General features: G+C 43.4%; 1 protein-coding gene and 1 long non-coding RNA gene across 3 annotated transcripts in view; one reads left to right on the top strand and one right to left on the bottom strand.

Moving 5' to 3' along the window:
* Nucleotides 1-4715, bottom strand: part of POC1B (POC1 centriolar protein B) — a 144421-nt gene extending 139706 nt beyond the window's left edge. The window contains exons 1-3 of one of the 2 annotated variants that reach the window (XM_089652501.1): nucleotides 4599-4715; nucleotides 1788-1926; nucleotides 1216-1300 (exon numbers count right to left, since the gene is read on the bottom strand). Coding sequence is in view for 1 of the 2 variants with exons in the window: in XM_089652493.1 (XP_089508619.1) it covers nucleotides 1216-1300; nucleotides 4599-4613 (100 nt within the window). In the remaining variant the exon portion in view is untranslated. The remainder of the gene's footprint in view (nucleotides 1-1215; nucleotides 1301-1787; nucleotides 1927-4598) is intronic. The other variant, XM_089652493.1, reaches the window with a different exon arrangement.
* Nucleotides 4716-4792: 77 nt separating this feature from the next.
* LOC149472005 (uncharacterized) lies at nucleotides 4793-8235 on the top strand. The gene is made up of 2 exons (XR_016305873.1): nucleotides 4793-4837; nucleotides 7913-8235. It is a non-coding gene; the product is annotated as an uncharacterized LOC149472005 (long non-coding RNA).
* Nucleotides 8236-27503: the final 19268 nt, after the last annotated feature.

A 27503-nucleotide genomic window follows, 5' to 3' on the forward strand; every position in this document is an offset into this window, starting at 1 on the left:
ACTATATGGCAGGCGGAAGGTGGTTAATAAAGGATCTGAATGCAGTGGTATTGTTTTCAATAGAGCCATTAACACAGCTGCGTAAACATGAGCTGTTTTCAGATCTGTAACAGAGAATCCAAAAATCTGCATCTGAGAAAACGCACTTTAAGAACTTCCGCATATAAACGCATGTGTATGCATTTGTAAGCGTGTAAATCAAGTCTTAAAGAGGAAAAATAAATTGTCATAAAAGCAAATGATGTATATATACGTGCCTTTAAGTGTTTAGAGGATATGTTCACCTTTGGGAACACGTTACACCCATTTTTAGGGTGGAAAATATAACATGTTCCCATAGCTGCAGCCGCGCCCGCCGCCCCCCCTCCCGACAGATCGTACGGGGAGAAGTCTCCCCGTACTGTCAGATTTGAAAGCAGCATGGCCATGCGGGGTTCCACCCATATGTCCGCATCACTCATTCACAGAGTTCTGTGAATGAGTGCCTACAAGTTCCGGCAACCTTAGTGGCTGTGGGCTTGTAGTTTCCAATGAACTACCACAGCACTGTGGAGCACCGTGGTAGTTCACTGAAGCTTCCTGTCAGTACACCTGCTTGTTCGTACACCCCGTACGGCAAGCAGATACTCTGACAGGTCTGCAGGAGACCTGCATGGCATCAGCCATCTACTGATCGTTGGTGCAATGCTTTCCAAGCTCCTGCAGACAAAAATAATAATTGCATATTTTATTTATCTGCAAAACAATGTTGAGTTATTACTTTTGTCTAAAAGGTGAACTTATCCTTTAAATGCATCTATACACAAGTATTCTACTGATCATTACACAGGAATTTTTCTCCTAGACAACACATGTATAATAACATCAGCAAAGGTTTTATGGCCGTGTGAATGAGGCCTAAGACCTTATATAACAGAGTGACTAGTAGTACACAGGAACTTATAAAATACTTAAAATAGTAAGTGATGGGTCAGTTGACCAATACAAACATGCAGAAATCACTAGTTAATTTTCTGCAATATCATAATTTTTGGGTTATTCATCCTGTGCTGTAAGGTCATTTCACATATCACAGTTCATGTAACATCTATGTTTCCATCACTTTGTCTATACAATTGTGGTTTAAATCACACTTTTATTATAGCAATCAAATTTGCAGACTCCTGCCAGTGAAATATGATCTACATTTACAATATATGGGATCATAAAAAATACCAAGTTGTTTGTTGTCTGGACTAAAGTCAATGGATGTGACTGCATCTTTATGTCCTCTGAAATGCTGCTCCAGAGCTGGATCTTCCTGGTGAAAAAAATACAATATTGGTATCTGTGCACTAGAATACTAGTATTAAATATATGAGCTATAAAAGATGGGCTGCTGGAAAGATTCCTCTACACAGGTTAATTATAGGACAGAACAACTGCTAATTCATACTCCCCCCCCCCCCCCCCCCCCCCTTTAGGAACATATTTATAAAGCAGTGAATGTGACATTTACACTGCAGGTGTTCTGATATATATGTTTTAGATTACATTGATTAATTCACCTGCAGCATATGTTTGTTGAATATCACATTCACTTCTTTATGAATATTCCTTGAAGTGTATGTACAGCAGTTTAGACATTAATAGTTATGTGTTGAGTTATTTTGAGGGGACAGCAAATTTACACTGTTATACAAGCTGTACACTCACTACTTTACATTGTAGCAAAGTGTCATTTCTTCAGTGTTGTCACATGAAAAGATAGAATAAAATATATATTAAAATGTGAGGGGTGTACTTACTTCTGTGAGATACTGTATATCCCAACGTTTTCTTAACAGTATAACCAGAATGAAGAGGGATTAGAACTTCTGCCAGGTTTTTTTTGCGGTCTGTGTCCTTTGTAGATTCACCCCAGATATGTGTCATGTTTACCGCTATCTCCAAACGTGAAAGTAAAAGAAAATCCTCAATTTTGGGGTTGTCCCCAGAACAAGAATAAAGAAGAAATCATCCAAACGGTAAATTCGTTCTGGAGACACTGGTAACAACTCACTTTGGAAAAATTTCCTCTTACTTCCTGTTTTGGCTATAGAACAGGAAGTGAAAGGAAATGTTCTCAATGGGACAATAGTGGCAATAAATAAATGACAGGAGTTAAATTCTTCCCTTACTTTATCCAAAAAAACAAAATAAAGTTTGCCTTTAGTTCTCCTTTAAGCTTTGGATGGAGTAGAAAAGGATCAAATCTCATATCAGGTTATTTTTTGCCACTGGTGTCCCACTAGGGAGATTTCTTTTCACTTCCTATCCAAGAGATGCAACAGGAAGTTAGAGAAATAAGGGATAGTCCTGTCTTATACAGTTGTCACTGTAACATTTTACCCTATTGGATGATAAAAAAAGACAGTGACACCCTGCCCTTGCAGATCAAAATGACACCAGCTCAGCCGAAGTTTTGCATTATAGCTGTTGTTGTAAAATGAACACATTCCTACTCATGCTGTCATTGTGTTTTTAGTTCTTCTGCACTCAACCCTTTCCCTGCCTTCTGTTCAGTTGGAGACTCCAAAATCCAAATGTTACAGATTAGGACAAGTTAGCAGCAACGGCTTAGGGACCTTTTTGACAAGCATGTACAGTGGATATAAAAAGTCTACACACCCCTGTTAAAATGTCAGGTTTCTGTGATGTAAAAAAATTAAATAAAGATAAATTTGAGAACTTTTTTCACCTTTAATGTAACCTATAAACTGTACAACTCCGTTGAACAACAAACTGAAATCTTTTAGGTGGAGGGAAGTAAAAATAAAAAATTAAAATAATAAGATTGCATAAGTGTGCACACCCTTAAACTAATACTTTGTTGAAGCACCTTTTGATTTGATTCCAGCACTCAGTCTTTTTGGGTATAAGTCTATCAGCATGGCACATCTTAACTTGGCAATATTTGCCCACTCTTCCTTGCAAAAACACTCCAAATCTGTAAGATTGTGAGGGCATTTCCTGTGCACAGCCCTCTTCAGATCACCCCACAGATTTTCAATCGGATTCAGGTCTGGGCTCTGGCTGGGCCATTCCAAAACTTTAATCTTTAACAGACACAAGTTTACATCTGGCCACCCATAGATCTGATATAGGAGCTACAAGCTTCAGTTTTGGAATGGAGCTGGAACACTAGTGGATAAAAGTGACATCCATCCAGTTCTTCTCCGATTCCGAGGTGGATCTGTTCATGAACCTAGATTGTAAGAAGGGCCCTCCTAACCCTCTTGGATTGAACTGTATTGTTGCTGTATTGTCTCCCTTTATATTGTAAAGTGCAGAGCAAACTGTTGGCACTATATAAATCCTGTATAATAATAATATATAGATATATACCTCTTATATTGTAAGCTCCAAGGAGCAGGGCCCTCCTATCCCTCTTGTATTGAACTGTATTGTTGCTGTATTGTCTCCCGTTATATTGTAAAGCGCTGAGCAAACTGTTGGCGCTATATAAATCTTGTATAATAATAATATATAGATATATACCTCTTAGATTGTAAGCTCCAAGGAGCAGGGCCCTCCTATCCCTCTTGTATTGAACTGTATTGTTGCTGTATTGTCTCCCTTTATATTGTAAAGTGCAGAGCAAACTGTTGGCACTATATAAATCCTGTATAATAATAATATATAGATATATACCTCTTATATTGTAAGCTCCAAGGAGCAGGGCCCTCCTATCCCTCTTGTATTGAACTGTATTGTTGCTGTATTGTCTCCTGTTATATTGTAAAGTGCTGAGCAAACTGTTGGCGCTATATAAATCCTGTATAATAATAATATATAGATATATACCTCTTAGATTGTAAGCTCCAAGGAGCAGGGCCCTCCTATCCCTCTTGTATTGAACTGTATTGTTGCTGTATTGTCTCCCGTTATATTGTAAAGCGCTGAGCAAACTGTTGGCGCTATATAAATCCTGTATAATAATAATATATAGATATATACCTCTTATATTGTAAGCTCCAAGGAGCAGGGCCCTCCTATCCCTCTTGTATTGAACTGTATTGTTGCTGTATTGTCTCCTGTTATATTGTAAAGTGCTGAGCAAACTGTTGGTGCTATATAAATCCTGTATAATAATAATATATAGATATATACCTCTTAGATTGTAAGCTCCAAGGAGCAGGGCCCTCCTATCCCTCTTGTATTGAACTGTATTGTCGCCCGTTATAAAGTGCTGAGCAAACCTTTGGCGTTATATAAATCATATATAATAATAATGAATCGCCTGCTGAACGCACTGTCCAGATGTGCCTAACAGATCCCATTTTAGAGCAAACCCCAGAAGAACCTGAGACCACTCAGTGCTCCTAATATCATAGCACTAGGTAGGGCCACTGCCACCCAGCTAGTCTACATACACCGAATCCAGTGTATGAAGAGCACTGCCAGCCACCAACTGTACATAGGAGTCCTTTGAAGGCACCAGGTCACCGGTACATTGTCCGGGCAGTGCACAGAAAAGCAGTCCTATGACACACTACAGGTTTATCTCATACGAATACACAGCTCCTCCAGGAGAAAATCGCCATATTATGTCTGGGGGCTGACTGACGAGGTCTCACCAGAACAGACGCCATGGAGCCCACAAGCGCCACATTCAAATCTCCGTCACAACCTTCGCGATCACATGACCGGACCTGGTGGGGATGGGGCTGCCGTTTTGCTACCACGTGTCTGCATCGAGCTAATTAGAATACGTCGGTGGGGCTGTGGTGAAAGATGTATCGCTCATTGGTCAGATTGCGTTACGGGGGCGGAGTTTATAGCGGCAGCACAGTACGGTGTAGCTGGCAAAGAGCGGGTGAGGTGGGATACCTGTGTTTGTATGGAGAGCAATTTCTGAGCGGGGAATTAAAGGGAACAATGAAGACCCCTTGACTCAGGGATTAAAGGGAACAGTGAAGACCCCTTGACTCAGGGATTAAAGGGAACAGTGAAGACCCCTTGACTCAGGGATTAAAGGGAACAGTGAAGACCCCTAGACTCAGGGATTAAAGGGAACAGTGAAGACCCCTAGACTCAGGGATAGGGATTAAAGGGAACAGTGAAGACCCCTAGACTCAGGGATTAAAGGGAACAGTGAAGACCCCTTGATTCAGGGATTAAAGGGAACAGTGAAGACCCCTTGACTCAGGGATTAAAGGGAACAGTGAAGACCCCTTGACTCGGATTAAAGGGAACAGTGAAGACCCCTAGACTCAGGGATTAAAGGGAACAGTGAAGACCCCTTGACTCAGGGATTAAAGGGAACAGTGAAGACCCCTTGACTCAGGGATTAAAGGGAACAGTGAAGACCCCTTGACTCAGGGATTAAAGGGAACAATGAAGACCCCTTGACTCAGGGATTAAAGGGAACAATGAAGACCCCTTGACTCAGGGATTAAAGGGAACAATGAAGACACCTTGACTCAGGGATTACGGAAGACTGGCATGGAACGGAAAAGGGACTCATACCATCTGAAAGCTCATTACTTCTTTACCCCACAGCTTAAAGCGGAGTTCCACCTAAAAAGAAATAAATGACAGAAGCTACAAAAACTGAAGCTGCTGACTTTTTAAAATACAACCACTTACCTGTCCTTCTGTCCTGCGATGTCCTCACCACCACTGGTTTCACTGGCTGTCTTCTCTCCCTGGCACTGGAATCTTTAGTGTGGGCACCCAGCTGTGACAGCTTGCAGCTTCACAGCCGGGTGCCCACTGCGCATGAGCGAGAAGCTCTGCGCTTTGTGAATAGCCCCATAGTCTTCTGGGACCTGTCACATGTCCCACAAGACTACAGGGAGGGAGGACGACTTCCGATCGCCCTAGGGGTAGGCAACCTGCGGCTCTCTAGCTGTTGCTGTTGTGGAACTACATTCCCATGAGGCATTGCAACATTACAAAACTGACAGTTACAGCTATGACTTGCAGAGGCATGATGGAACTTGTAGTCCTGCAACAACTGGAGAGCCACAGGTTGCCTACCCCTGGCTAGGCGATCGAAGTGGGAGCAGGTACCTGTCAAATTCGGGTACCCGCTCCCCCAAAGGTGCCAATCCTTAACGGGGAAATGGGGTACAAAGCATTAAAGCAGAACTTCCCCTTTTGGGTGGAGGTCCGCTTTAACCAATGGAGCTCTGGATGGTTCCCCTCCTTCATAACCAGATTTTTTTTTTTGTTATGCTAATTAGCACTACACTACTTTAAAGCGGTAGTAATCTGCAACATTAAAAAAAAAAACAATCCCCTGTAAGGCAATGGCATAATGTGCTAGTATGCATTGCATCCTAACACATTATAAAATACTTACCTTAGAACAAAGCCATCCAGCAGTGCGCGGACAGGGCTTCCATCTTCACCTGATCTTCCGTCTGGGTTTGCTGGCTCCAGTAGCTTGAGTGGCCAAGCCACAATGACGTCACTCCCGCTCATGCACGTGGGAGTCACGGGCCACAGCACAGCGCTCTGAAGGAACGGCATGGGTATGCCATTCCTTCAGAGCACATGCGCCAGTGACATCACCGGCTGCCAAAGGAGCGAATATCTAAACGGTGCACGTTTAGGAGATATTCATTTTACCTCCATGGAAGCTTTATTATAGGCTTGTAGGTAATAATCACCAAGGGAACTTTACTACTTGAAGTCATAATACAGTAATAGGCACTGCATACAAGTACATTATGATAGACTTACCTACAAATTAGGGATGCACTGATGCCAGTATTTCATTGGCAAGTACAAGTACCGATACTTTGCGGTGCGATTTGTGTCCATACAAAATTTATGGATGCAAATTGCACTGTAAATATTAGCATGCAATTTGAACAAGAATGCTATTCCTGTCCAAATAGCATGCAGCTTCCCCCTGCTCCTGTGTGAACCCAGGCTCGGCAGAAACCTCCCTGCTCCAATCCCATGCTGAGTGGAGAGAAGGGTGTGTGGGGATTTATCTCCTATACAGCTGAGAATATTGAGCATCTGCCTCCAACCTCTGATTGGCTGACACCCAGGTATACAGTGCATCCGGAAAGTATTCACAGCGCTTAACTTTAGCCACATTTTGTTATGTTACAGCCTTATTCCAAAATGGATTAAATTCATTGTTTTCCTCAACATTCTACAAACAATACCCCATAATGACAACGTGAAAGAAGTCCATTTTGAAACCTTTGCAAGTTATTAAAAATGAAAAAAAAAAAACATGTCCATAAGTATTCACAGCCTTTGCTCCATACTTTTTGAAGCACCTTTAGCACCAATGACATCCTCAAGTCATTTTGAGTATGATGCTACAAGCTTGGCACACCTATTTTTGGGCAATTTCTCCCATTTTTCTTTGCAGTGCCTCTCAAACTCCATCAGGTTGGATGGGGAGCGTCGGTGCAAAGCCATTTTCAGATCTCTCCAGAGATGTTTAACCACTTGCCCTCCTGAGGATTTACCCCCCTTCATGACCAGGCCATTATTTGCATTACTTTGACAATTGCGCGGTCATGCAATGTTGCAACCAAATGAAATTTACATCCTTTTTTTCCCCACGAACTGCGCTTTCTTTCGGTGGTATTTTATCGCCTGTGCGGTTTTTATTTTTTGCGCTATAAACAAAAAAAGACCGACAATTTTGGAAAAAAAAATAGTTTTGACTTTTTGCTATTAAACGTGCCCAGTAAACAAAATGTTAAAAATCACATTTCGTCATAAATTTAGGCCAAAATGTATTCTGCGACATGTCTTTGCGTTTATGTGAAAGTTATAGCGTTTACAAATGACAGTATAGATAATGGGATTTTTTTTTCTACTAGTAATGGAGGCGATCAGCGCCAATCTAAATGCAGTGGTAAAAGTGATATTTTTAGCTCATCTGTGGATGTGACTGCTCCTATCCCTCCTGCAGGTACCACTGATCATGTCATGACAGTCAACTGGATGGTATAAGCCATGGGTGCAGTGTGAGGGGAAAGTTTTCCTGTAGTCTGGGAGTGTGCTGGAGTCAATCCGTCGGCGTCTATTGACTGGAAGAGTCTGCACTGACCAGCATGGAACGCATCGGCGGAAGTGATGTCACCGGAAGAGGCGGAGGGTCAGATGGAAAGAATGCCAGGAACACAGGGAACAGGCTACGCACTTGGAGTCTCTAGCTCCCTCTACAGGCCTTGTGTTTTGTTTTTAACTTTTAATTTTGTCTGTGTCAATAAAGAAGTTTTTGTCCACCATTGATTACCTTTCCCTCTTTTGAAACATTATCCTTTAGTATTCACATTTATACAAATTCCCTGTTTCAGTTGAGTCCATAACTAGTCAATTTCTGGTAATTTCTCAATGGCTTGGTGTCTAGGGACTCCTGGTATACATCTTTTCGTTTGATCACATACTTAGGTACCTTGAGGCTTCCTTTGGACGTTTTGCTCTTTCAGAGTGACCAACGGATGCTTGGTTACCTCCCTGGCTAAGGCCCTTCTCCCTTAATCACTCATTTTGGCCAAGTGGCACGCTCTAGGAAAATTCCTGGTGGTTCCAAACTTCTTCCATTTATGGATAATGGAGGCCACTGTGCTCATTGGGACCTTCAATGCTGCAGAAATATTTCTGTACCCTTCCCTAGATCTGTGCCTTGATACAATCCTGTCTCGGAGGTCTATAGACAATTCCTTGGACTTCATGGCTTGGTTTGTGCTCTGACATACAGACCCTGATTTACTATTGTGCCTAGGCCCATTTCCGTGGTCTAGCGTCTACTTTTTAATAGCGACCGTCTACTTTTAGATGGCAAAGACATTTACTAAAGAAAGCGTCAACAAGTGGACGCCAAATCGAATTTACTAACCAGACACAGTCCAGGAATCAAACTCAAAAAGCAGACTTGCTAAGAAGCACGTCTAACACCTTCGGGTCTGATATGGATATTAAGGGGTAACTCCATGCCGAAATTAAAAAAAAAAAAAAATGGTGTGGTGTTCCCCACAAAATCCATACCATACCCTTATCCGAGCATGCAGCCCGGCAGGTCAGGAAGGGGGAGGGGACGAGCGAGCGCCCCCCCCTCCTGAACCATACCAGGCCACATGCCCTCAACATGGGGGGGTGCTTTGGGGCGGGGGGCTCCCCTCCAAAGTACCTTGTCCCCATGTTGATGGGGACAAGGGCCTCTTCTCCACAACCCTGGCCGGTGATTGTGGGGGTCAGCGGGGGGCTTATCAGAATCTGGAAGCCCCCTTTAACAAGGGGGCCCCAAGATCCCGCCCCCCCCACGTGAATGAGTATGCGGTACATGGTACCGCTACTAATTCACACAAAAACAAAGAGTGTAGTGTAAAAAACCACAGGACACGGTCTTTGACAAGTCCTTTAATAAAAGAATGTCCCCTGAAGTAGAGCCAATGTCAATCACGGTGTCAGGCTCAGGCAATGATGTCACATGGGGCGGGGTAACTCAGATGATGTCCCCGGCTGGCCCCGCCCATTACATATTTAAGAACTGTCAGAGAACCTCACTGCATAAGGCTGGTGAGCCACTGTCGGGAGCGGAATGTTTTTGTTTTTTTTTTCCGGGTCGCCAGAGTCTGACACCGTGATTGACGTTGGATCTACTTCGGAGGCATGCTTTTATTAAAGGACTTATCAAAGACCGTGTCCTGTGTTTTTTTACACTACACTTTTTGTTTTTGTGTGAATTAGTAGTGGTACCATGTACAGCATACTCATTCATGTGAAGGGGGCGGGATCCTGGGGCCTCCTTCCAGATTCTGATAAGCCCCCCGCCCGCAGATCCCCACAACCACCGGTCAGGGTTGTGAGGAAGAGGCCCTTGTCCCCGAAGGGCTTGGTATGGATGGGGGGGGGGGACCCCACACCGTTTTTTATTTAATTTACAGTACCGCTACTAATTCACAAAAAAACAAAAAGTGTAGTGTAAAAAACCACAGGACACGGTCTTTGACAAGTCTTTTAATAAAAGAATGTCCTCCAAAGTAGATCCAACGTCAATCACGAAGCCTGTCGCCGGCGACCGAAAAAAAGGTCCCGCATCTGACGGTGGCTGCCAGCCTTCAGCTGTGAGTCTCGCTGCCAGCTCTTAAATATGTAAGGGGCGGGGCCACTCTGGGACATCATCCGAGAGACCCCGCCCTATGTGACATCATTGATGTCACATGGGGTGGGATCACATGTGTGATATCCCCGGGTAGCCCTGCCCCTTACATATTTGAGAGCTGTTACCCAGGCTCACAGCAGCAGAAGGCTGGCAGCCACCGTCGGACGCAGAACCTTTTTTTTTTTTTTCGGTTGCCGGCTACGGGCTTCGTAATTGACATTGGATCTACTTCGGGGGGCATTCATTTATTAAAGGACTTGTCAAAGACCGTGTCCTGTGGATTTTTACACTACACTTTGAGTTTTTTGTGAATTGGTAGTGGTACCATGTACCGCATACTCATTCACGTGGGGGGGGGGGGCCTGGATCTGGGGGCCCGGATCTGGGGGCCCCCTTGTTAAAGGGGGCTTCCAGATTCTGATAAGCCCCCCGCCTGCAGACCCCCACAACCACCGGCCAGGGTTGTGGGGAAGAGGCCCTTGTCCCCATCAACATGGGGACAAGGTGCTTTGGGGGCACCCCCATGTTGAGGGCATGTGGCCTGGTATGGTTCAGGGGGGGCGCTAGCTCGTCCCCCCCTTTCCTGACCTGCCGGGCTGCATGCTTGGATAAGGGTCTGGTATGGATTTTGGGGGGGACCCCATGCCGTTTTTTTTTTTACATTTTGGCGTACAGTTACCCCTTAAGATCCATACCAGACCAGCAGGGCTTGGTGTGGATGGGAGGGGGACCCCACGCCTTTTTTTTATGTATTATGGTGCTGATTTTTAAATGTAATTCTTTTTTCTTCACTATGGCTCAGAAATTCAGCTGTCACTTACCCCAGCTAAAAAAGAAAGTTTTCTATGAATTTATATCCCTAAAGGAAACAATGTTTATTAAAAGATACAAAGTTTTCTGTAACTTCGGGGAAAGTGATACATAATCTTGTGAACTATAGTGAAGAAAAAAAAAGGCTGGCATTTGCATTTAAAAATCAGCGTCGACATACACTTTGTATTGCGAAAAAAATGATTAACAATTGTCTAAACCGAGGCATTATTTTCAATGGATTTTCATTCATAAACCGAAAAATTACGTTAACCGAGGCGTTGGGATACCGAGGTACGCCTGTATTAGCATTGCAATCCTTTGTATGGAGATACATAGAACCAACATACATGTGAATTGGAAACATAGCACAACATTTGTGTCACATTTGAGATATCTGGCTAGTTACACTGACCTTGCCCAGGGACTTAGGGTTGATTCACGCCACAGAAATATGGGCAGGATTAGTGTTCAACAGCTCCGTGGATTAGTGGTTAGCACTGCTGCCTCACAGCGCTGTGGTTGTTGGCTTGAATCCCAACCACGGCAATAAATTTGCATGATCTCCCTGGGTGTCTAACATACATGTGCTGGTGGCAGCATCTTTGATTTCTGTCTAAATGATCCCTAGAATGTGAATTAGAATGAGGCCTTGTCTGTTCAAACACCTTTAAAGTTGCACCTCATGTGAATGTCAAACGATGGGATGAGATAAGGGCCTAGACTAATGATTGATTTGATAATGCTGGTTTGCACTCCACCCCCAAGAAAGATTAAAAAAAAAAATTAAGAAAATAATAGCATGGGGTTCCCCCCCCCAAATCCATAACAGGCCCTTATCCGAGCATGCAGATACCGCATGCGGATACCTTCACAGATTTATTTCCTTTGTTGAATTGCCTGCTTGGTTCACACTTAAAAGTGTGCATTTTGTTGGCAATTTCAATGTGTTTTCTGTAGATTTACCAATGAGTTATTGCGTTTTCAATTGTGTTTTGCATTGCGATTTCTATTGTAGTCTATATGTGAAATCTCTAAAAAATGCAGAAAAAGTTAGACAAGAACTACTTTTGAAATTGTGCTGCAGCAAATCGCTTACGTTAAGACACTCACATTCACGTTCATTAGATCTGATATCAGGTACAATTTCAATTTCCAAATCGCACCTGAAATCGTGCACCTGGATGTGACTTGGCATGCGATTTGCATGCCCTGAGACTTGTAAATCGCATGCCAAATTGCACCCGATGGGACTGAGGGCTAACACCACAGTCACATCTAATCCGATTTCGAAATTGGGCAACTTACAGTGAAGTCGCACAATTTCAAAATCAGATTGGATATAAATGGAGCCTATAGTGGACAATAGGGTGCGACTTGGCCTACGATTTGCAAGTCGTCTAGCATGCAAATCGCATGCCAAATTGCACCCGATGTGACTGGGGGCCACCCCGGTCACATCAAAGCGGATTTTGAACTGGTGCGACTTACACTACAGTCACATCATGTGACTTACAGTGAAGTCACATGATTTCAAAGTCGGGGGACATGCTGATTTAAAGTGCGATTTGCAAGACATCTGACACAGATCTCTCTGCAAACCGCATGAAAAGTAGTGTATTCATTACTTTAGAAATTGTTGTGGCTTCAACCAAGTTTGAACCACACCAATATGAACGCTCTAATAGCGGTCACATTGAGTGCGACTTGGCATGTGATTTGCATGACATGCGACTTGCAAATCGTATGCCAAGTCGCACCATATTGTCTGCTATTAGAGCAGTCACATGGGTGCGTTTCCAACACTGATTTCTAAAGTAGTATATGTACTACTTTTGTGGCGATTTGCATAGATATGTGTCAGATGTCTTGCAAATCGCAAGGAAATCGGCATCTTCACTGTACGTCGCACAATTTCTCAACTGGCTTTGATGTGACCGGGGTGTAAGATCTTTTTATGTTTGATTTCCTGAGTGTTTTTCCAATTTATGGGAAATGCCGCATACTAGCAAAAGTGAATTGACATTTTCAGTATTGTATGCGAGATGTGGTCATGTGACTGCCTTAACTCATGCGATAATCTGAAGTGAATTGTGCACAAAGGGCCAAGAAATATTGCCAGTAGGGTTCCCTTTCACATCCCTGTTCAATGTTCTGTTGTATGCTGTACAAGTAAACTTCACTGTGGCTTTCTGACTCTGATTTGTGGGGCCTGTATACCAAGGGTTAACGCAGGTGGGAAGAGAATTAATCAGGTGCAAACACTTTCTCTGACCAAATGAATGACAGTGGTGGGTGTGGCCTACCTTATATAAAGAGTTGCAGTAGTGGGTGATTTTTCCTTGTACAGGCCATGTTATTTTCTGCAAGTCCTTGTCTGTGGTGGTTTGGAGAGGAAGAGATATTGTGGTGAATTGCCCCAGGCCATACTTACTCTGTGTTTTGATGTGGTCTGTAAATGTTTTGCATTTTTTTTTCCTTCTAAGGTGTGTTTGTGTGTTATTGTACAATGATTGTGTGTTTATTATCTTTGCATTGTAATCCTAACACGTCAATTGCTCTGCTCTTCCAAGTTTGCTTTATTTAGACTGAAATGCAGTTTTCAGACAAACCTGATGAGAAATGTATGTGTGGGGGATTTGGGGAGGTGAGAGGTGTTTTATTGTGGCACATATGTATTTTTATATTGATATTTTGATCTGCAGCCTGTTTTGTGGATAGGTACGCGTACTACGTGATTCATATTAACGGTTTGTTTCCTGCTGTAACCTATGAAAGCACAGTTCATTAGAAGTATAATCTTTTAGATTGTAAACTCTTATGAGCAGGACCGTTCTATTTTAGCAACATCAATCCTGTTTTTTTTTTCCCACCAAGAAATTGAATGTACCTACGTGTTGTTGCTGTCCAAATAAATGTGGAATGTGTATTTGATCAATAAACATTTGGACTATGTATTTTTGGGGGGATTATTTGATGGTCTAGTTGAATGTAGCACAGTGGCTAATTGGTTAGCACTTCCGCCTGGCAGTACTAGGGTCGTTGGTTCAAATCCCAGCCACGGCATCTCCTGCCTGGAGTTTGCATGTTCTCCCTGTGCCTGCGTGGGTTTCCTCCAGGTACTCTGGTTTCCTCCCACTCTAAAAACATGCTGGTAGGTTAATTGGATCCTGTCAAAATCGGCCCTAGTATATGTATGAATGTAAGTTAGGGACCTTAGATTGTACACCCCTTGAGGGTTAGGGACTGATGTGAATTTACAACATCTATATGTAAAGCGCTGCGTAAATTGACAGCACTATATAAGTACCTGAAATAAATGTGCTAGCACCCCTAACACATATTTTTGCTAGCTATATAATATGCCCAAATCTTCCTTGTTAGAGTGCACATATGCAAGTATGTCCAAACTAACAAACCAAAAGCCCCCCTATTGCACCACAAGACCATGTTATGTACCAATGAATAGGTCGTGTTCAATGTGCAGCTAGCTATTCTTTTTCTACAATCTTCTTAACTGTAATAAATGAGGCGCCCAATTTATGTTGACTTTGGGCCTTTACCGGCAAATACATATTCGCCAATGTCATATACACAGTAGAGCTGCAAACATACATTCACCAATGTCATATACACAGTAGAGCTGCAAGCATACATTCACCAATGTCCTATACACAGTAGAGCTGCAAACATACATTCACCAATGCCAAATCTACAACAGAACTGCAAACACATATTTGCGAATGTCATCTACACAATGGAGCTGCATGTAAAATTGCTATGGTGCACAAATAAAACGCCAAGACGGCTGTTGGCGGAGACGCTAGAGCAGCTGTTATACCGGAAATACATCATGACGTTTGCGGAAGGACGTTTGCACACACCCGGAAGTGGTAGTGGAGAGTGTTAATGGATGGGAGTGTAGTTAGGAGAGTTTAGTGGTAATTTGCAAGTCTATTTTTTAGTTTTGTAAATTGTTCTTTTGTGGAATTCCAGACCACATCTGGACATGGCGAGATGTTTCCACCAAGGAGCTGATCCTCATTTGCCGGGAAACATTACTAATAATTGTATTTTCAGTCGAAAACCTGTCCAATTCCTAGATCCATTGATGTACATAGCAGAGGTTCAAGGTATTCCATAGAAGAAATTATTGTTCTTCCTAACTATACAGGTGGCACAGACACAAGCATACACCCAGGGGCACTGTTAGATATCACGGGGCCCGTACAGCATACCTGACAGCCCCCCACCGCCAGAGAAAATCTCCTAATTATATACATTATAAATATTTTTAATGGACATAATCCCAACCATATTCCCGTGACATCTAAATGCTAAAACTGTACTGAATTCATAATTAAAGCTGTGTGTGTAATTGAGGTCTTAGGGCTCATTCACATGGGTGCTGTGGTCTGTAGAGTAGGAATCAGTAGTTTGTTTTTGTGGCTATCGCCGTTTGCAGGCAACCTATGTTACACTATGGAAATGCTGCAGGTCATAATTTGACAAGCATGTGCAGGTGTACAGCTCTGAACACAGACAGTGAGCATTCAGGGCCACTTCCCCACACCTTCACACCTGTCAGATTAAAACCTGTGTTCATACAGCTGCTCTGTCCCCATAGTGTAACAGGTGGCTCCAACCACATGAACAACCCACTCATTCATGATGTACAGGTCAGAGGACCTGTGTGAATGGGGCATTTTTTTACTTTTTTTTCCCTCAGCTCATTAATTTCAATGGGCTGATTAACGTGTGGGAACATGCAAAAATACTGCAGGCATATTATTTTAACAGTGTGTTGCACCTAACCGCACAGTAGTGTGGTGCCATGCGTTTTTGTGGCTGTGAATGCATCTGTGTTTACTAGATGTGTGGAGGTGCAATTAAGTTTTCATCATGGTACCTGTGCACATCTGCAGAGGGCATTGCATTTCTTTGCTGTGCTGAAAAAAAAACATGCTCTTGCATGCGTTTCTGCACCACAAATTGTGTGAACAAGTGGTAAGGGCCAGTTCACACTATAGAAACACAGTCTAGATGAGTTCCAGTTGCATTTTTGCATGCACTTTTTTGATGCAAGTTTAGCGTGTTCCAGAGCATTTTGGATGCATTTTTGATGTTTCACTGCATTTTGGATGCGTTTTTTGTGTTTCACTGCATTTTGGATGCATTTTTTACATGTTCCAATGCATTTTGGATGCATTTTTGATGTGTTCTAGTGCATTTTGGATGAGTTTGTGCCGTGTTCCAGTGCATTTTTTTTATGCATTCCAGTTAATTTTTTTCTCCTCTATTTTTCTTCAATTCAGTTAGGGACATGTGCCTATTAGTGCATTCCAGGGCGCTTACTGCATTCCAGTATAGTTCTATGCATAAACAATGCAGCCTGTTCTACTTTTTGGACAGCACCTACAACGCACTGGAACTGCAAGCGCTGATGTGAACTATGACATTGACAACCATATAACCTTCTTTCTGTGCGTTCTGGATGCAAAAAAAGCAACTGAAACACATGTAGTGTGAACTGGCCCTAAAGGTTATTATAAGTAAGGGAATGGGACTGACCAGGAATTGTGAATTCAATCAGACTAGTGGTAAGATACAATCAGGAATCGTATAATAATGCCAGATCTGAGCTGGAGGTGATAGGAAATGAGACACATTAACTTGATCAATAAATAAATAGTTAAATAAAAAGAGTGGGTTGGTGATACATAGATTTGCAGATGGAACAGGTGATGACAGGGGGAGGCGGTCAAGTTGTATAATGAGAGAGGTTTAAGAGCTCATTCACACTTGACTTTATTTCTAACTCTTGCCAAACAGCCCCATAGCATTTGACAGGTGTTTGGGAAGCGTTTTTAATGCTCCTCAAATGCCCTATGTGCGGATTTGAGGCATGTGATAAGCATTTACCAAGCGTTAAAACTGCACCACAAATGCCTGTAATGAAGTTAAATGGTATTAACGCTCCGAAAATGCCTTGCAACCACACCGCAAAGGAGGCATTTGAGGATAAACCACACATGCCATTCATAAGCACTCTCTGAGTTGGTACTCTCACACGTAGGGCATTCCATTATTCAGGAATGATTATATGAACTTTTTTTTAGCACCATTTACCAGTTTACATCATTATTGCACTTTTTTGATTTTACATATGTTTATGATTGAGCACATGCATTTATAGCGCTGCACTATTACTTTAACATAGAATAGTTACATGATTAAAGAGAATGAAGATATATAATTATATTGAGAAATTAGAACTAGACATTCCCAATTATTTGAGATATAAGTGTGAAAATGTTTGACATTTGAAAATAGAATGTATGACATTCATTAGGAAATGCATTAGTTGTCTGATCATTTTGGAGAAACAGCAACCCAAAAAAAAAAAAAAAAAAATACAAGTGTAATTTTTACTTTAAATTATAAGTATTCTCATATGCAAACAGAAAACCGCCAACGGGACAAAGCTCGCGGTTGTGCACCACCTAGAAAACATATCCGGTATTGCATCTAGAAATGTGCCAGATGTGATTCCAGATTTACTAACAGGAAAAGAGTCTACAAGTTGAGTCTTTTCAATGAGTTTGCTAGACGCCTTTCTGAAGACGGACAGGTCTAGATTGATTGCGTCTGCCTGAATGTTCAGCATCTGCTGGTAGACTCAATTCTTAGTAAATCAGGGCCACACTGTTAACTGTGGGACCTTATATAGGCAGGTTTATGCCTTTCCTAAGCATGTCCAATCAACTGAATTTCCCACAGGTGGGAAATCAATCAAGTTGTGGAACCATCTCAAGGATGATCAGTGGGAATGGGAGGCACCAGAGCTCAATTTTGAGTGTTATTACAAAGGCTGTGAATACTTATGTGCATGTTTTTTTAATTTTTAATAAATTGCAAAGATTTCAAAATGAACTTTTTTCACATTGTCATTATGGGTTATTGTTTGTAGAATGTTGAGGGAAAAAATTAATTTAATTAATTTTGGAATAAGGCTGTAACATAACAAAATGTGGCAAAAGGTAAGCACTGTGAATACTTTCTGGATGCACTGTATACTGTACCTGGGTGTCAGCCATCAGAGGATGGAGGCAGATGCTCCATATTCTCAGCTGTAGAGGAGAAATCCCCACAACTTTCTCTCCTCTCTTTGCAGGGATGATAGTACAGGTTAAATGACTTTATTGGTCAACACCAGGTTTAGGTGAGGTGAGGAAGGGGGCCATGTCATTATTCTTTCCTCTTTAAGGCCTTTACTGGCTAGCCACGCAGTGGAGTACTTTAATGCATACAATGGAACATTGTGCTGCATAAACATCATTGTCTTTTGAAATATGCACTTTTTCCTGTACCACTGCTTGAAGAAAGTGTCTTATAAAAACTGGCAGTAGGCGTGGGAGTTGATTTTGAGTCCATCTCAACCCAAAAAGGTCTGACTCGTTCATCTTTAATAATACCAGCCCCAACCAGAATCCCAAATCCACCCTGCTGGTGTCTGAGTCACAATGGAGCTCTGGGCCTGTTATCCAGCCACTGGCTTATCCATCTGGTCCATCAAGAGTCGCTCTCATTTTATCAGTCCATAAATCCTTTTAAATAAAAATCTGTCTTCAGATAAGTATTGGCCCAGTCAGACATTTCGACTTGTGTGTCTTGTTCAGTGGTGGTCAGGCATCAGCCTTCCTTACCTTGGCCATATCTCTGAGCACTGAACACCTTATACTTCTGGGCACTCCCGGTAGGTTGCAGTTCTGGAATATGACAGCACTGGAGGATAATGGGTTGCTGGTAGCTTCAGGTGCTGATTCATCTCAAATCTTTGGCAGTGAAATTGTGTCTTTTTTTCTCTCAACACATTTATGCACACCTTGCTATAGGGCAGTGATGGCGAACCTTTTCGAGCCCGAGTGCCCAAACGGCAACCCAAAACCAACTTATTTCTTTCAAAGTGCCAACACTGCAATGAAACCTGAATATCGAGCTTTTGGTTTAGAAAAAACAACTCGTACAGTAGTGCAAACTAATTAACAGTACAGGGATGACCAGGGACTGCGGACACAGTACAGGGATGACCAGGGACTGCGGACACAGTACAGGAGATGACCAGAGACTGCGGACACAGTACAGGAGATGACCAGAGACTGCGGACACAGTACAGGAGATGACCAGAGACTGCGGACACAGTACAGGAGATGACCAGAGACTGCGGACACAGTACAGGAGATGACCAGAGACTGCGGACACAGTACAGGAGATGACCAGAGACTGCGGACACAGTACAGGAGATGACCAGAGACTGCGGACACAGTACAGGAGATGACCAGAGACTGCGGACACAGTACAGGAGATGACCAGAGACTGCGGACACAGTACAGGAGATGACCAGAGACTGCGGACACAGTACAGGAGATGACCAGAGACTGCGGACACAGTACAGGAGATGACCAGAGACTGCGGACACAGTACAGGAGATGACCAGAGACGGCGGACAGCACAGGGATGACCAGAGACGGCGGACAGCACAGAGATGACTGCTGACCTTTGGGGAGGGAGGGGGAGCGGGTACCTGAATTTGACAGGTACCCGCTCTTACTTCCGCAGAGTTTTTTTTTTTAATCTTACCTGTTCCTTTATCCAGCCGCGCGCTGTCTTCCCGGCTTCTGTAGTGTGGGCGCTCGTCGGACAGCTGGATGCCCAGTGCGCATGCGCGAGAAGCGCTGCGCTTTGTGATTGGTCCGGCGGCTTCTGGGATCTGTCATGTGTCCCAGGTACCGCCTTACCATTCACAAAGAGCACTGCTTCTTGTGCATGCGCACTTGGGACCCGGCTGTCACGCACACTACAGCCAGGAAGACAGCGCGCCGCTGGATTCTCCTGGCGTGCCCACAGATAAGGCTCGGCGTGCCGGCTGTGGCACGCGTGCCACAGGTTCGCCATCACTGCTATAGGGTGTTGATCTCCTTAGGGCACACCCTCCCTCCTTACACAAATACACATCACCTGACCTGACCACATTGAGACCTCTTCTTCCTCTCCAATGATTGATGTATGCCACTGCTGTGACATCATCTGACTGAATCCAGATTGGATGATGTCCAGCATTGGAGGGACAACCAAACCATTTGTAGCTTGAGGATATCAAAGGAGTAACAAGATTCCGCTAGTGACTCCTACCCAGTCTGTCAGGCTGACATATGTCTTGAGAATCTTCCAGACTGATGGAAGGAATTTCTCCAACTCTAGGGCAAGATTCATCAGCTACCAGGCCACAGAAAAGTTCATCCTGGGACTCTGGAGACAAGTAAATTCATAAAATTAAGAGACTGTTACTTACTTATTGCAACAGTCAGGAGCGGAATTGGGCATATAGAACTGTCCTGAAGGAAGCAACCATCAAGTCCAGAACCCTCATGCAGAAGAGTAGAGTTGGCAGACTCCTGGACTGTTGAGTCTGAACTCTGGAACATAAAAGGTCAAGACACCATCTTCTGGAGGTTGTCTGATAGGGTTTGAGCTGACTGCTCTCTCAGCAGGCAGTCATCCAGCTATCCCGTGATGAGGATGTCCTGTGAATGCAGCAGAGCAAACACCAGGGATAGCACATTAGTAAATACTCAAGTGCAGTGAACGGACTAAAGGGAACGGCAACAAACTGGAAGAGTTGCATGCTCACAGCAAAAAGCAGGTAGTTTTGATGAAATGGAACGATAGGGACATGCAAATAGGCAAATAAATGGGGAAGGGGAGAGAGGAGCCCAATGAACTAATATAGTGTAGTATGTCAATTTATTAAAAAGATCTTAGAGAGTGGGATGCAAAGTCAGGAGTGTAGCTAAAAGTGCAAGAGCTTGAGCCGCTGTGTGCATTAGCAAATCAGTGGTTTGGCAGATCACTGGATCCAAAGCTTTACTGGAAAGGACTGTCATGCAGGAGAGGAAGAGCAGCCTGGTAACACCACCAAGGGAGTGAGTGTGTCTGACTCCAAGGAACATGTTTTCGGAAGAACAAACTTCCTTCATCAGTCTACTTGCAAGTAGGTATCCTTGATGGCCTCAGAAACCAGAAGATCTCCAAGCTAGAGGAATCAATGCCTTACCAGGTGGATTCAATGCAGAAATCATGCATGCGAATTAAGAGATTAAGGGTAGGAATTCAATAAAACAATTACAACACTTTTCTGGTGGTATGGTCCCTTTAAATGGCCGTCACCTATTCAGAAATGCCTTGCAATAGTTCATTTGGAAAATCTGACAAGCATGCCAGAACCAGGTAGTACTTATTTCCAGTGCTTTAAAAATCTGACACTATGGCTGCAACAGATCAGGAAAGAATTACCTGCTTATTTCATAGGACATCCCCAACTTGGGATATCTGGACAGTCTTCAGCAGTAACGGCTTTCTTTGGGCAGAGAGCAAAAACTGCAAATTGTTGTCCCCTGGATACTATATCTTTGGCCCATGCATCTGAGATGCATTTGGTCCAGGTGGTCACAATGGCTAATAAACGACTTCCCCGCACTTTGAGAGGTGGTGACAACCCCTCATTATGAGAAGAACATGCGCACTTGTTTCGAAGGCTTTGGAGCTGGACTTGGTCCAGTTCTTCTTAGCCTCACAAGTAGAATGTTTTACATACTGAGGCTTAGTATTTTTTTTTTTGTGGCTGGAGTAAAAGGGTAAGGTCTCCTCCACTACTATCCTTGATAAAGGTGTACATTGTTCATCTCCAAACGGCTTACGCAAAACATTTTTTTTTAAACGGATATTTCGCTGCATTATCAATTAACACTGATCCATGAGCTTTTAGACATATTCTAGGACCAGACACCCAGGGTCTGGCAGATAAACATGACAGCAAGGGCAGGTTGCAGGGCAATGCCTGCTGGGGGGAAAGAAGGCATGGAAAGGGACTTTCAGTCTTAAAATGGTAACCAAACCCAAAAACTAAAATATAATATATTGTAGCTTGCCAGTCATTGGATGTGGTCGCTGCATTAGTATTTTTTCTTTGGAAGGCTTAGTTCCTTTATTTTCATGTGGTGATCAGCCAGTAACACAATTCTTGTCTCTGGGTGGCTACATAAACTCCTCCACTGTATCTATGGAGAAGAACATAGCCACCCTTTGGACAGAAGAATTGTCAGTGGAGAGGGTAGTGTTGAAAGGACAAGTAGATTGAGATGGCCTTTACATTAGTGAACAATTTAAAGCCCAACTCCAGCTAACACTTATCAGTTACAGCAATAGTTTTTTTTTTCCCGTTTGAGATATATATTTTGTCTCAACCTTGTAACTGCTGTTTTTGCTGGACAGTTTGGTCTGTTAAAGGAAGATGAAATACAACAAATTTGCTGCCAGAATCATCAAGTAATACATTATGTTACAGGGGGGATTCAGAAACATACACATACAAATCATTACAGCCCTTGTGTCTAGAGTGTATATGATACATGAATGAGCTGTGGCTCATGATGCTGCAAGTTAACCCTAAAGGGGGAAACCGTAGCAGATGCCAAGTTCCACAAATAAGAGCAAAGTTTAGTTACTTCCTGAGGTCTGGATGGCAGCCTGCAGCAAACAAATGTACAAGAAGTGCCTAAGCAGGACCCAGTGAACCATGCGCATACCAGGCTTCCTTAACCCCTCCAGTGGGCATACTCAAGGAGTCTTCAACGACAAGGGGCAGAATTCTACCAGTGAGTGTATCATGGGCCTGGACATGTTAAGCACTCTGCCTTGGGTGCTCTCCAGACACCTGGTGTGCTGTGTTAGCTGCAGATCTCAGTTCTGTAAGGTCACATTACAAGCTGGCCCTGCATCTTCATCATAGTGGGGGCCTGGTAATGCCTTCAAAATTGTGCCAAGTAACTGCATAAGACTACTCTCAGTTCTGCAGTAAGTGGAGAAAAAAAAATGTCTGAGGAAAGATGTCCATTCCCCTAGAACACTAGCTGACTAACAACTTTGTTTGCAAGTGTCCAATCTCCTGTAGACAGTAGTATAGACACATACCGTTAAGTCCATATTTAGACACAGGCAACATTTTCATACTTTGGCTCTCTATGCCACCAGCATAAATTAAAACGAAACAATCCAAATGAATTTGAAGTGCAGATTTTCAGCTTTAATTCAAGGGGTTGAACATAAATATCAAGTACAAATTTTCGGAACTGCAACCATTTTTATACACAGTCCATTTTCAGGGGTTCAAATGGAAGGGGACAAATGAATAAAATCATAAATAAAATATTCATTTTTAATATGTTGCTGAGATTCCTTTACTGGCAATGACTACCTGAAGTCTGGAACCCATGGACATTACCAAAGACTAGGTTTCCTCCTTTCTGATGCTTTGCTAGGCTCTAACTTCAGCTGTCTTCAGTTGTTCTTGTGGGTCTGCCTTCAGCAAGTGAAATGCAAGCTCAGTTGGATTGAGATCAGGTGAATGACTCAGCCATTGCAGAATATTCCACTTTTCCTTCAAAAGCTCCTGGGTTGCTTTTGCAGTGTGTTTTGGATCATTGTTCATCTGACCTGTGAAGCTGAATCTGGGCTGACAGTATATCTCTAAACACGGCAGAATTCCTCCGGCTGCTTCTGTCACATCAATAAACACCAATGATCCAGTGCCACTGGAAGCCATGCATGCCCATGCCATCACACTGCCTCCACTATGTATTACAGATGACGTTGTGTGCTTTGGATCATGAGCTGTTCCAAGCCTTCTCCACACTTATTCCTTCCCATCATTCTAGTAGAGATTAACCTTAGTTTCATCTGTCCAAAGAATGCTTTTCCAGAACTGGTCTATTTTTTTTATGTTTTTTGGCAAAGTCTAATCTGGCTTTTCTATTCTTCAGGCTTATGAATGGTTTGCACCTTGTGGTGAACCCCCTGTATTTGCTCTCAAGAAGTCTTCTCTTGATTGTAGACTTTGGCAATGGTATGCCCACCTCCTGGAGAGTGTCCTTCACTTGCCTGGATGTTGTGAATGGATTTTTCTTTACCGTGGAGAGGATCCTGCGATCATCCACCAGTGTTGTCCTCCATAGATGTCCATGCCTTTTAATGTTGCTGAGCTCACCAATGCATTCTTCTTTCCTCAGAATGTACCAAACTGTTGATTTGGCCACTCCTAATGTTGCTGCTAGCTCTCTGATGGATTTGTTTCATTTTTGAAGCTTTACAATGGTCTGTTTCATTTGCATGGACAGCTCCTTTGAACGCATGATGTAGTTTCACAGCAATAGATTCCAAATGCAAATACCACACTTAGAATCAACTCCAGACCCTTTACATTGCTTAATTGATGAAGAAATAACGAAGGAGTAGCCCACACCTTGCCATGAAACAGCTTTTGATTCAATTGTCCAATTACTTTTGGTCCCTTGAAAAAGGGGGGGGGATAGCTACTCTTAAGAGCTGTAATTCCTAAACCCTTTCTCCAATTTGGATGTACATACCCTCAAATTAAACCTGAGAGTGCACACTTGAATATGTTTTGGTAAATACCTGAAAAAAAAAAAAAAATTTTGCCTGTGTCCAAATATATATGGACCTAACTGTAGATCTCAAATATTTCTACACTATTATAATATTTCTAGACCCCCTTTGAAAACGTGTGTGTGACACGAAACGCGTCAGGGAGGTGCCCCCCCACTGTCTGGACACATCTTTTAGCTGCCCCTTGTTCCTGTGACCTTTATTTGTAAGTGTGGTTTTTCTTATCATTGTGAATTACTACATAATAAATGCAATACTACACTATCAAAGCTTGTGGCCTGTGGCTCTCTTTTTTGGAGGGAGCCTGGGCTTTTTGAAGGTGCCTGGTTCCTCTTGGTCTCCTGTGTGTTGCTGGCTGGCTTGCTGGATTCATCTCCTTATTGGCTGATGTGCATCTCTGGAATCATCGTCCTGCTGTCCTGGGAACATGACATCTAGTGGCGAGATATCAGATGACATCATCCCTTCCAGTGGCTTCCTTTCAGAGTACCAGGAGTAGGTCTTAATTACTCCATGCTCCATGTGCTGAGATATCTGGTTAGTGCAAACTTCTTTCAGCTTGTCCAACACAAGAGTCACAAACTTTTTTCCGGTTCTCCAACCATGGAAGCACCACAGAAGTCACGAGTTATATATGCTTTATATTCAATTTAGAACAATTGTATGTTATCAGGTTTCTGTGGATCTTGAGACCTGTTTATGAGCGCTGCATATTTCATGACATTTCTACACTGTGTCCCCTTATGAAAATATATATTGCCAAAAGTATTGGGATACCCCTCCAAATCATTGGATTCAGGTGTTCCAATCACATCCATGGCCACAGCTGTATAAAATCAAGCTCAAATAAGCCAAAAGCTCCTGCGCATGAGTGTAGAGGGCTGAAGACAGGCTCTGAAGAGCATTTCCCTCAAAGTGCATCAGCCTCTCTTTGGTCCTTGGATGGCAGTTCTTTTATGTTGGGGCCCTTGGTGCCATAGGGAGCATATTTCCAGTGATTTTCATTTGTTATGTGATTTGTCACTTCATGTTTGTGAGTATATTTTAACTTTCATTCAAAAAAACTCATCATCTGGGATAAGTGTGCGCTTTCCATATTTTTCCTGCAGTATCAAACCAAGCACCTAGGCATGCAGACTGCTTCTACAAATATTTGTGGAAGAATGGGTCGCTCTCGGGAGCTCAGTGAATTCCAAGTGTTGGACTTATTGTACAGGTGGCAAGCTTTCATAGTACAACTGTGAAATTTACTTGCTACTAAATATTCCACGGTCAACCATTACTGGTATTTTAACAAAGTGGAAGCAACTGGGAACAGCAGCAACTCAGCCACGAAGTGGTAGGCCATGTAAAATGACAGAGCCGGGTCAGCGCATGCTGAAGCACACAGTGCGCAGAAGTCGCCAACTATCTGCAGTCAATAAAAACCTCCAAACATCGTGTGGCCTTCAGATTAGCATGACAGTGGGTAGAGAGCTTCATGTAATGGGTTTCCATGACCGATCAGCTGCATCCAAGCCTTACATCACCAAATGCAATGCAAAGCATCGGATGCAGTGGTGTAAAGCATGCCACCACTGGACTCTCGAGCAGTGGAGATGTGTTCTCTGGAATGATGAATTACGCTTCTCTGGCAATCCAATGGACATGTAATTTGTACACAAGGGTTTCTTGATTGTAGAGGTTCAGGAAAACTGCTACAAGGTCCAGACAAGGGAGTATGGGGCCCCTACTCTGCTCCACAAATGCTATCCTACAGCTTCTAACATGTGAGATGTGGTAGAGAGGAAGGTACAATTTTGGATATCTGGTGGAGCTGTGAATCTGTCTACTTTCTGTACTGAAGTTCATGGGAGTATCACACAGGTTACTTCACTCCCTTTGGATTTTATCCCAGCCCAGTATCTTCTTCACCATACAGCTCTATCCAGAAGAGATTAACTTTGTTCCTTAGCTATGCACATGGTAAATGCAGCTAGGATGTGTATCCCAGTTCACTGGCACCCTTTGAGAGTCCCATCAATCAGAGAAAGGGTTGCGAGATTGAGCAAAATTGAAAAAAATGGAAGAGCTTATAGATTTCTTAGGAGCATGTGCACAAATTTACATCCAATTGGTACCACTTTAAATCCACTGAGAGCTATTTGGTTGAGGAATCTATAATTATATTCATTAGTGACTATAGATCAGGGGTGGCGAACAAGTTAGACACAAAGAGCCAAAATTTTAAACTGTGAAAGTCAGAGAGCCACACCACGCAGTGACCTGCCAAAACAGACAAACACTCACACAAAAACACATAATTAAAACCATATTATTCACCATAACACTTTCTTCCCCTTACAAAACAATGTGTTCATTTCAAGGTAAGTGTCCACCCTCAACACACACATCAAATGCAACTTAGCCACAGTTAACACATCAACTACCCTGGAGGTTGCTGTGGCACCTGTCTCTCTCTCTGTGGACAGCACAGGGATGACCAGAGACCGCGGACAGCACAGGGATGACCAGAGACCGCGGACAGCACAGGGATGACCAGAGACCGCGGACAGCACAGGGATGACCAGAGACCGCGGACAGCACAGGGATGACCAGAGACCGCGGACAGCACAGGGATGACCAGAGACCGCGGACAGCACAGGGATGACCAGAGACCGCGGACAGCACAGGGATGACCAGAGACCGCGGACAGCACAGGGATGACCAGAGACCGCGGACAGCACAGGGATGACCAGAGACCGCGGACAGCACAGGGATGACCAGAGACCGCGGACAGCACAGGGATGACCAGAGACCGCGGACAGCACAGGGATGACCAGAGACCGCGGACAGCACAGGGATGACCAGAGACCGCGGACAGCACAGGGATGACCAGAGACCGCGGACAGCACAGGGATGACCAGAGACCGCGGACAGCACAGGGATGACCAGAGACCGCGGACAGCACAGGGATGACCAGAGACCGCGGACAGCACAGATGACTGCTGACCTTTGGGGAGGTGGGGAGCGGGTACCTGAATTTGACAGGTACCCGCTCTTACTTCCGCAGAGTTTTTGTTTG

Source organism: Staurois parvus, unplaced genomic scaffold, assembly GCF_062004578.1.
Source record: "Staurois parvus isolate SC_StPar_1 unplaced genomic scaffold, SC_StPar_1.0 ptg000025l, whole genome shotgun sequence".
NCBI classification, from domain to species: Eukaryota; Metazoa; Chordata; class Amphibia; order Anura; family Ranidae; genus Staurois; species Staurois parvus.